This window comes from Argopecten irradians, chromosome 11 (assembly GCF_041381155.1).
Source record: "Argopecten irradians isolate NY chromosome 11, Ai_NY, whole genome shotgun sequence".
Classification (NCBI taxonomy): Eukaryota; Metazoa; Mollusca; class Bivalvia; order Pectinida; family Pectinidae; genus Argopecten; species Argopecten irradians.
The window spans coordinates 31,615,210-31,627,429 of record NC_091144.1 but is presented as its reverse complement, the minus strand read 5'-3'; the positions used below and the strand labels follow the sequence as shown (position 1 = coordinate 31,627,429).

Below are 12,220 nucleotides of genomic sequence, written 5' to 3'. Positions count from 1 at the left end.
ATTACCCGCTTGTAGTTTTGAATAAAAACAAGATATGGCAGCGAAAAAAATATATCTGATTTTATTGTGATTAAAATGTACTTTTCAAACAAAAGCATTTGCTTTTGTGATTTCAACATTACTGTTTCCAGAATAACCAAAATGTTTGTAAATTCTAGCGGGTCTAGAAGTTTAGTGTAGTGCTACCTTAAATGTTTTAGGGGAGGTAACTATATAATTCTTTTTCCGGTTTCTGTCATTTGCAACTTGTCACTTCCTGTTGAATCAGTTCTAAAATAACGTGTGGTTTGTTTGTTTTATGGTGATTTCCACGGGATAATTCATCAGTATAAATTTTCTTTTCTATTTAATTTGTGAAAAGCAGACTTTTATTTAAACGTTTAAGGTAAGTAAACAGGCATCGTTTGATTGAAGATGATACATCTTTCTATTGCCATATTGTCTGACCGTGAAAGCCTTTCAGGCTCCCTATTTTCGTTTTCGACCTGCGTTATCGCACATTATACGGCCGTGATTTTTCTTAATAGCGTTCGTTTATGTGTAAATCGTTGTTAGCAGTCCTTAACAATTCTCATATTGAATTTAACTTCAACCAATAGGTGAATGTTAGATTATTTCAACATTGTGAAATAAGTCACATTTTGTATGTACAACACTGCAGCTGCACTGTATTGTAGATTTATTGTAAATTAAAACAACAAACATTCAGGAAACCAGGATCAGATAAAATTGTAGCAAATGACACAAATTTATGACATTTACCAATAGATGTGTGTTTACAAATTACATGTACTAATTACATGTGCTATCATACATTAACGATCTTGCTATTTGATTATTTTGTTACAGTTTATATTTCTCAATCTCAGTTGAATGGTTATATTTACTCTTAAGAGTAAACATATTTACCAAGGTGAAAAACAAAGACTGTAGATATGAAACTCTACTGCCTGCAAGTCCTGTATAAAAATGGAGATGGAAAAGTTAATCCCCTCAGTGCTAGTCATGAGCTCTCGTCTTTTGGTTATTTCCAACGATCAAGGTATGATATATATCAGTCCTTTATACTTTTCATTTTAATTGTAATGTCAAAAACCTAGCTACCTGTAGACCTGCCACTCAATGGAAAAAGAAAAATTGTATATACCTGTACAAATCTTTGTAGTCTAATCCAAAAAGTTTTAATTTTACTTTTTTTGGGTCTCTAAGAACATGTATAAATGGTTTTTTTCGGTTGCTTTGCGTAAAGACAGTTAGGTTTTATTGAATTCATAGAACATTTTGGTTGTGTGATTTAACTAATGTTACACATATGAGTTAATTAAAACATGTGATATTCTTCCACAATTTCAAAAATAATTGTCAAGCGTAACAAACAAATTTGGTGTCATGATGTAATACATTGTTCATGCATGCAGAGATACTAAACTTATGTGCTGTTTGCCTACATTTGAAAATATTTTTTTTAATTCTATGTCCTATAAACCAGATGTCCCGCTGTATATATGTTAATAAATCAGACTTCTTGTCTTTCACGATATATAGTGTTCAAGAATTCATGGACTTTACTAGTAAAATCATCACAGAGAGAACGATGATTGCAAGTCGGGCCTCAGTTAAAGAACAAGGTGAGACGATTGGATTTTAATTGTCTTAACATACAATACACAACTCAACATTTCAAGTTGGTCAATTTTGAATATTGATGCATGACATTTAAGAGTTTCAAACTTTTCATTTTGTTTTCATTAAATAATTCATATACTATATTCAATGATAATTTATGGTCAATATTTCCTTTTAAAATAATATACTTTCAATATAAACATTACACAGTATAAAATGGTAATCAAAAACAAATACCGTAGATCTAGATCAGACTACACTAGTCCTTTCCATATATAGTTTGTAGTCAATTCTAGTCATCATTTAATATATTATATCACATAATCATAATGATAAACAGCATGAAAATCACATCAAAAATATATATTGATATCGCTATAGTTACATATCTGTTAGCTATATAGATAATTAAGTAAAAAATAACACAGACATCACTTTCTTCTATATGTTCAGATCAAATATGTTATGATTAAAGGCCCACTACCTTTGCGAAACGAAAATTAAAAGTTTCTTGAAAACAATCATCATATACAAAAATATATATTAATGGCTTAAGAGGATGTCATAACACCAACCAAATGCAGATTATCCTGCATAAACTATGAACAGTGAAGATTCATATTGCTGTTTTGCCTTCTGGCGCAGTGATAATCAACCAATACGCAGTAATTAGGACTGGCAACGGGAAAGATAAAACGATATCATCTGTTGTCGTTTTAGGTTTTCAAAATTGATTTTCAGAAGGTGTAATTGTAGTGTTACACATAGTATTAACTGTAAGTTATTAACCGACTCTATAAAATTATCAATTTTATTAAACATTCCCATTTTAAAAATTCAAAGCCGTTTTGATCTAAGGTAGTTGACCAGCGGTTCCCTTTTCTTATTAATTTTCAAATCAGAATATTCAAATCGCTCATAATTCCTTCATTTTTGCTCCAATCTTCATAAAACTTGGTAGAAATATTCATTTTAATGTACTGAATAACATATCCTGTGTTGTCACTAACTTTTCCTTGTATTTAACGTGTTGTCGTTTGTTGTCGCTTCTTGTCGTTTGTTGTCGTTTGTTGTCGTTATTAAGTGTGACCGCACTGTATTGTAGATTTATTGTAAATTAAAACAACAAACATCCAGGAAACCAGGATCAGATAAAATTGTAGCAAATGACACAAATTTATGACATTTACCAATAGATGTGTGTTTACAAATTACATGTGCTATCATACATTAACGATCTTGCTATTTGATTATTTTGTTACAGTTTATATTTCTCAATCTCAGTTGAATGGTTATATTTACTCTTAAGAGTAAACATATTTACCAAGGTGAAAAACAAAGACTGTAGATATGAAACTCTACTGCCTGCAAGTCCTGTATAAAAATGGAGATGGAAAAGTTAATCCCCTCAGTGCTAGTCATGAGCTCTCGTCTTTTGGTTATTTCCAACGATCAAGGTATGATATATATCAGTCCTTTATACTTTTCATTTTAATTGTAATGTCAAAAACCTAACTACCTGTAGACCTGCCACTCAATGGAAAAAGAAAAATTGTATACCTGTACAAATCTTTGTAGTCTAATCCAAAAAGTTTTAATTTTACTTTTTTTTGGTCTCTAAGAACATGTATAAATGGTTTTTTCGGTTGCTTTGCGTAAAGACAGTTAGGTTTTATTGAATTCATAGAACATTTTGGTTGTGTGATTTAACTAATGTTACACATATGAGTTAATTAAAACATGTGATATTCTTCCACAATTTCAAAAATAATTGTCAAGCGTAACAAACAAATTTGGTGTCATGATGTAATACATTGTTCATGCATGCAGAGATACTAAACTTATGTGCTGTTTGCCTACATTTGAAAATATTGTTTTTAATTTTATGTCTATCAACCAGATGTCCCGCTGTATATATGTTAATAAATCAGACTTGTCTTTCACGATATATAGTGTTCAAGAATTCATGGACTTTACTAGTAAAATCATCACAGAGAGAACGATGATTGCAAGTCGGGCCTCAGTTAAAGAACAAGGTGAGACGATTGGATTTTAATTGTCTTAACATACAATACACAACTCAACATTTCAAGTTGATCAATTTTGAATATTGATGCATGACATTTAAGAGTTTCAAACTTTTCATTTTGTTTTCATTAAATAATTCATACTATATTCAATGATAATTTATGGTCAATATTTCCTTTTAAAATAATATACTTTCAATATAAACATTACACAGTATAAAATGGTAATCAACAACAAATACCGTAGATCTAGATCAAACTACGCTAGTCCTTTCCATATATAGTTTGTAGTCAATTCTAGTCATCATTTAATATACTATATCACATAATGATAAACAGCATGAAAATCACATCAAAATATATATTGATATCGCTATAGTTACATATCTGTTAGCTATATAGATAATTAAGTAAAATAACACAGACATCACTTTCTTCTATGTTCAGATCAAATATGTTATGATTAAAGGCCCACTACGTGTGTGAAACCAAAATTAAAAATCAAATGCAGGATATCCTGCGTAAACTATGAACAGTGAAGATTCATATTGCTGTTTTGCCTTCTGGCGCAGTGATAATCAACCAATACGCAGTAATTAGGAATGCAACGGGAAAGATAAAACGACCTGTGCTATGAAAATCATCATTTAATTTATTGAAATTGAATTGTTCAGAATGTGATAGTAATTGTAGTGTTACACATAGTATTAACTGTAAGTTATTAACTTTTGTGACTCTATAAAATTATCAATCTTATTAAACATTCCCATTTTAAAAATTAAAAGCCGTTTTGGAAAGGTAGTGGTCCTTTAATGTGCTGTTCATCCTTTTCTTATTAACATGATAAAAGTTCAAATCACTCTTGTGAATCAGTCCTCATACAGACATAGTACATGTATTTCCATTTTCAGATTACATATGTCACGTCTATGTGCGGTCAGATGGACTGTCCGGAGTGGTCATTGGTGACCATGAATATCCAAAGAGGGTAGCTCACACCCTTCTTAATAAGGTAAAGCGGATGTACCCTAAACTGTTTTAAAAAATAAAAAAAAAAAAAATAAAAAAAATATTCACCATTAAGTAACATACATGTAGCAGACTTGTGTTGACTGATAGGGCCGCGGTGGCCGAGTGGTTAAAATGTCCCGACATATTACCACAAGCCCTCCACCTCTGGGATGCGGGTTCGAATCCCATGTGGGGCAGTTGCCAGGTACTGACCGCTGGTCGGTGGTTTTTCTCCGGGTACTCCGGCTTTCCTCCACCAACAAACCTGGCACGTCCTTACATGACCCTGGCTGTTAATAGGACGTAAAAATAAACAAACCAAACCAAACCAAAAGTGTTGACTGACTATAAATGACCAGTTTTCAGAGCGATCTGCTAGATCCTGTACCGTACAATATAACCTATTTTCACGATTTAATTTCGTGATTTTCAACTCGTATATTTCTATTGTGTCTATGAAGAGTGTATTTTTGCTGAGATTACTTTTCACATTTCCAGATCATTTGCTTAAATATAAGTTGGTTTACATAAATACAACAATTGAGTCTGGTTGTTTTGCCTTTCTTCTCTGTTTTCACAAGTGTGCATTATTATGATATACTGGTGGATTTTTTTTTATCAGGTTGTGGTTGTACTGTAATACTATATGTCCATATTAATTTTATTTTCCTTGGTATTTAACTGTTATGATCTCCAATTCACTAAACTGTGCAAATTTAGTATTTGCTCATGTGAAAGTACATAAAGAATTAAGAAGTTATTAACTCATTCTGCTCATTGGACTTTGAAATTAAGGATATTTTACTGTTCAAAATAGGTGTTTGATTAAAATATGGATTCTGGATGTTTAAACAGATATTGGATACATTTGAAACTCAAGTACCTAATAAATCAGAATGGAGTAAACCAAATTCTGGGTAAGTACATTTTCAGCCCACCATCATCAGATGTCTGTCCTTTCTTCCATGCATGTCGATCTGTTGTTAGTGAATCTTGCTATCCCTTTTTTCTCATACGGTACTGAAATCCTTTCTCAAATCTCATATGAGTCACTTTAAATTGGTCGTTATATGTGCATGTTCTGTTTGTACAAGTCACAAAACAACATGACTACAAGGTTGCCATCTTGGATTTCAACAAATTAAGTTTGTTAGTTTGTTACTTTAGTTTCTCTGACAGAGAATACTGTCTGATTATTTCTCCAGTTTTAATTTGATGTTCTCCAATTTTCTTAATTTTATATATATTTCCAATTGAGACCAACTTGGAAACTTGGGGGGGAGGCCATATCAGCTGTCAGACATATTAATTCTGTGTCAATATTAATCAATATTTTTCTTAACATTGATAACTGAAACATCTAAATAATTCAGACATTTTCAATGTTGAGAAAGACATCGATTAATATCGACATATGTCAGGAAGTTATACAGGCCATTTTTTCAAATAGTAGATGTATCTAAAAAGAAGTCTTAAGATGTGCTTCTGCCATTTCGTGAGTGGTGTGACAATAAAATGATTGACAGGATCGGATTTTGATTTTTGTATAGCATCGTTTCCTGAAGTTCATCTTAAGCTTTCTGTTCATATACCGGGGTTTCAATATCAGGCAGTTGCCATGGTTCCCGCTACTGTTTGACGGTTAAAGCTGGCAGTAGAACTGCCTGATTCAGGCTAAATCACATTTGATAGGATACAAATTAGTATAGTAAAGTACCCCCTGGAATTACAGTGATACTGCCTCCCCTGAAAGATAATGAAATCCCTGCATACATATCTAATGGCCAAGCAAACTTTATAAGCACCTTCCAGGAAATAGAATATTACTAATATTAATTTGTTTGTATTTTCAGGTTAAAACTTCCTTACCTTAGTGAACATTTAGCTAAATATCAGGTATGTATTGTTTTTGTGTATGTAATTAGCAAACAATAATGATGCTGTGATGATGAGGAACTAAATAGGGAGACTCATTAATCCTTGAAAATTCAGTGAAAATTCACTAGGTTCCTGCTACTTGTTGATGTTTTTGCGATCATGAAAAAGGTGCAGTTATACAGCATTGTTTGATGTATTTGTTTAAGAATAACAAATGTCAAGATATGAACATACATAGCAAATTAAACAATAAAAGAATCAAGGAGAGATGTATATCTCAACCTTGAGCTCTCACACAACTTTTTATAATGAATTGAATATTTTACTTTGAAGGATCCAAAACAAGCCGATGCCATGACAAAGATACAGAGTGAATTGGACGAGACAAAAATTATTCTGGTAAGTACTTTAAGATCTATCCATGTCTTTAGTGATATATTAATTTCTTACCTTGAGAAAAGACTTCTTCAACTGCCTATTAATACTACCAGTGAAAAAAAGTCTTTATGTTTATATTACCCAGTGTTTTAAATAATTATATATTTTATCATCACTTTCTGTCTCGGTAAATTATTTCATATATTATCATCACTTTCTAACTAATAAAATAATTTTATATTATATTTTATCATCACTTTCTGTCTCATTATATAATTTCATATTTTATCATCACTTTCTGTCTCAGTAAATAATTTCTAATTTTATATTTTATCATCAATTTCTGTCTCATTAAATAATTTCATATTTTATCATCACTTTTTGTCTAATTAAATAATTTCATATTTTATCATCACTTTCTGTCTAATCAAATAATTTCATATTTTATCATCACTTTCTGTCTCATTATATAATTTTATATTTTATCATCACTTTCTGTTTCAGTTAATAATTTTATATTTTATCATCAAGTTCTGTCTAATTAAATAAATTTATATTTTATCATCACTTTTTGTCTAATTAAATAATTTCATATTTTATCATCACTTTCTGTCTAATTAAATAATTTCATATTTTATCATCACTTTCTATCTCATTATATAATTTCACATTTTATCATCACTTTCTGTTTCAGTAAATAATTTTATATTTTATCATCCCTTTCTGTCTAATTAAATAATTTTATATTTTATCATCACCTTCTGTCTAATCAAATAATTTTATATTTTATAATCACTTCCTGTCTAATTAAACAATTTTATATATTATCTTCATTTTTGTGTCTCATTTTATATTTTACCACCACCTTCTGTCCTATAATATTCTTTGTGTTGTTCTGTAATCCTATGTCACATATATGTTAACACAACAAAAACTTTATTCACTAGTTTTAAAAGATTGAGAAACCTATCAATATATTATTGTTGTTCTCTTCAGCATAATACTATTGAAGCACTGCTGGAGCGTGATGAGAAGTTGGACGCTTTAGTGGACCGGTCAGCAGATCTTAGCGTCCAGTCTAAAGCCTTTTATAAAACTGTAAGTTTTGTCTTTAGTTATCTCCCCTTTATTTGTAGCTCCAATATTTTTTCTAGAAAATTGACATTTTTATATTATGACTAATTTGAAAATTTCAATCTTTAATGTTTGTTATTAAAAAGCAATGTAAAATACCAATATTGTATCTATAGAATACTGTTTTATACTGAAGTTATTGATTTATTCACATTACATTGATTTATCTGTAATTCAATTAATAGAATGTACTTTTAATTTTTCAGGCTAGAAAAACTAATTCTTGTTGTGTGATATTATGAAGAGAAGTTACCTTCTAATTATTATGATGGACCAAGACATGTGGTTGGTTTGGAGCGTGTGATATCATATGTGCATTACCTAATATGGCATGTGGATCACATGATGCCATCAACATGCCATGTTGTGATAAACAGACCTGGAGATAGAGATTTTTGGCCGTGAATGAAAAACACCATGAAGGTACATGTACATGTTATGTATGCGATAGCTATGAAGTCAGTCACCCATGAACTACCTAAGTATATATATATAATACCCATTCACCTGTATCTGTTTACATTGTGTTTCTCTCTTTGTGTCTGTGATCCATGATATCTAAACATTGTACATTGAATTGCCTCATTAATCATCTGGAATCATTAAGGATTCCAAATAACGCTTAAATGATATAGATATATTGCATCATATCTATAGATATATCGTATCGTATCTATTGATATACTGTATCATATCTATAAATATTTCATATCTATAGATATACTATATAATATCTATAGATATATCCTATGTATAGATATATTGTATCTTTAGATATATCCTATAATATCTATAGATAAATCGTATCTACAGATCTATCGTATTGTATCTTTAGATATATCGTATCTAAACACAAGTTGTTGTCAATACTACTCATTAAAGACACAGATACAAGGTGATGGCTTTCCTAATAATTATCATGTATGCAGAATAAGAGTGGTTTTTGTAAAGTTTGAAGGATGAAGTCTTTTGATGTGACAAAAAATTTTCAGAACTTTGTGACCTTGATTCCCGTCCCTCTATTTCTTAAGTGCAATGTAACAAATGATGTGTTCAGTGTCAGCATGCTTTGAGCATGCAATTGTACATTTCACTTTCTGTATTTTCAAACATTACTGGAAGAGAGGGTTTTATAGCTTGTAAATGCTAAAGAAAGGAAATTTCACTTGATACAGAACAACATTTTATTATGGATAAAAAATGTTTTTAAAAACATTGATTAACTGGTACATAAATTTGGTTTTCACTTGTGTTATTTCTTCCCAGAATTTTTGTCACAAAATATACCAATTGACTGACATGCTTGTGATTGCTCTTGATGTGAATGCCAATAAAACATGACTGAGTGAGTTTTTAGAATTTTTATTTCAGATATATATTTCTATGCTTTCTGAATATTATTAAGTACTGTATATATTTTTGCATATTTTTGCTTTCATACTATTTTGTAAGGGTACCCGTAAAAACAACAGTTCAGTACACTGTTAAGATGATATTAAGGAGCTTTTATAATCTCTAATTAGCTTTCAAATGTATTTTGGTTGTTCAAAGTCTAATGAAGAAATAATAAAAATGTTTAATAACATTGATTAATTTTGAAGATTTGTTCAGTTGAAATATAAAAAGAAAGTAATATGTATGTCTTTTCTGTTCAGATTTTCAATAGAGCCAAAATTGCAAGTGTCTAGTAAATTAGTTATATTAATACCTAATAGGTATATATAGTAGTTCATAAGGTGACAATCACATGTTATATATGCATGGAAAAATATTTTTATTTAACTTCAAAGTAATTTATTATGTTTAAACATCTGATCCATCCTGTTTTTACAATACATTTAATGTATTATAATATTTGATGTTTTGTTATTATGGTTGAATAAAAGTGTTGTTTAATTTCATGGAGAAGATTTTGCGGTCTCCCCTTTTAATTGATACTAATTCTCGAGGATATACATTTTTGTGTGTTTACTTATTGGTCATTTTCTAACACTAATAAGCAGTAGAGATCGTCTTACTAAATATTTAATATTTGCGGAAACTGAACTTAACTACAGAAGTAGCAAAACTTAATCCCTTATGAAAAAAAACCCACTATACTGTATAAAGGGTAGGACTGGATCGGTATATCAATATACTGGTTTCTACCGGTATTCAACAACATATCGGTTCCCGATACGACAGCATGTTGTATTGCTGTATCGTTCAGATATTAAAAACTACTGTTTTTCTCTCCATTTGACAGAAAATATCTGTTAAAGCTCTTTTAATATACCATTCATGCAAAGGGTTTCTGTAGCATATTCTATTGATAGGAAGGGTGATGCATTCGAGTCACTTAGATACACCAGAAATGTGTTTGCGTAACCATGAATACAATGTAGCAGAGCACATGATGGCCAGCATTTGGCAGGACTCGCAAACAACTATTTTGTTCAGAATATTTCACAATATCAGTAACAATTTAAGTTGAAAAATGTTTTCATTGTATCGACAATACATATCGTGTATCATTTCAGTGCATTGCCAATATGTATCGGTTCGGCTGTTCCAATACCCAGCCCTAATAAAGGGAATATTGATATTTACAATTCTTATAAAGTAACCTGTATGCCATAAATCTGTGTACAAACATATTATTACCCAGTATTAACTTCTATACTGATGATAGTATTACTACCATTGGGAGCTCCATGTATATTTCATCTATTAGAAAATCTGTCTCCAGATAAATGATGTTTTCAGTAACACATATTGATCATCCTATCATCTATAAAGTGGATATAGTAAGATTGTTGTTTGTTTCTGAAAACTATTATAACATAAATTTTCTTTCAGCTGAAGAGAGTATTTGTTGAATCAATGTCTATTATAATTGACATCTAGGGTCATTTAAGGGTGATCTCCCTTGTATATGGCATGTTGGGTGTGGTGAACGTCTGTGTGTTACCGGTATATGCCGATATTTTCATGTTCTAACACTTGGAAGGTAATTTCCTAACAGTTGCCATCAGCGTAGATATTAGTGTGTACTGTTATGTACGAGGAATTGATGAAGTGGTTAGGATTATGTGAATTTTTGATAGATTGGCTAGGATAACTCAGTATGCAAGTTTTGTGAACGGTGCTACATGTACGTAGAAAATTATTTTGTTGTAATTGAGTCCATTAAGCTAACAATTAAATTATTTTTATGCGTCATCTGTTTCTTTAGCTTTAAAATGTTTACATTTCTTTAAACTGGTGAGTTGGTTCAAGTCTTATTTCATCAATACAAATACGTGTATATGTGCTATTACATGTAAAATGTATACATGTACTTCTGTTATGAAATGTGAGAGGCGGGCTTAAACCGCTTTACTCTGAAATAACCTATCTCACTGTCTGCTGTTTGAATTATTGTGTCAATTACAATATGTATATCGGATAAGTACGGAAGGAATACATTTTTGTTTTATAAAATTTTGAGATCGTTTTTATTGGTAGAGTTATGCCTCTTCCTGTATTCTAGTTGGTATTAGAAATGAATTGATGGGTGTTCTCATTTGTTGAGAGGATTTAAGCTATGGAAAAAGAGATGAAGAATGAGACTAATCCATGTACAACATGGTACCCAATAGCGTTTGGGCGGGACTAGTACCTCTAGTGGTGATGGAACTTGACTGTAATCTATCAGCTGAAATGATATATATATGAGCTAGGGCAAGCTAGGGCATCTTTTACTGTTATTCCATCGACGATAGAAATAATAGTCCTGTACAAACATTATTTGGTATCACATGGTATCACATGGTATGTTAATTAGTCCCATTTTACTCTTGGTTTCTAGATTTCTACACCAGAGTCAATTAGGAAAGACTTAGTTTTGGTTCTTCACTTCATTCATATTCGATACATTCAATATTTCGATAATCATTACCTTGAATATTGGTTTAGTTGTGTCTGCATTCATGGTTGTTTTTGATAAACATTTGATCACCATATACAGTTTGTAGCACTGTTTATTTATCAAAAGATATTAAATCCTCATATATAATAAGATCCAGCACATATTGAGAAGATTTAATTTTGTTTGTTATGTTGATTTTTATGTTGTAATGTACCCATCCTTCTATTGATAATTGAGGTAACAGTCCTGATCATGTATTTTATAATGCTTATAATAC

General features: G+C 30.6%; 1 protein-coding gene and 1 long non-coding RNA gene across 2 annotated transcripts; both read left to right on the top strand.

Moving 5' to 3' along the window:
• Positions 1 to 226: 226 nt before the first annotated feature.
• Positions 227 to 1,688, top strand: LOC138335309 (uncharacterized). Its single transcript, XR_011210258.1, has 3 exons — positions 227 to 385; positions 850 to 1,042; positions 1,546 to 1,688. It is a non-coding gene; the product is annotated as an uncharacterized lncRNA (long non-coding RNA).
• A 1,173-nt stretch (positions 1,689 to 2,861) lies between these two features.
• LOC138335308 (synaptobrevin homolog YKT6-like) lies at positions 2,862 to 11,754 on the top strand. The gene is made up of 8 exons (XM_069284333.1): positions 2,862 to 3,083; positions 3,580 to 3,662; positions 4,565 to 4,665; positions 5,520 to 5,581; positions 6,518 to 6,560; positions 6,876 to 6,941; positions 7,917 to 8,018; positions 8,261 to 11,754. Exons 1-8 carry the CDS (start codon positions 2,977 to 2,979, stop codon positions 8,294 to 8,296), a joined length of 600 nt encoding a protein of 199 aa, XP_069140434.1. The 5' UTR covers positions 2,862 to 2,976; the 3' UTR covers positions 8,297 to 11,754.
• The last annotated feature ends 466 nt before the right edge of the window (positions 11,755 to 12,220 follow it).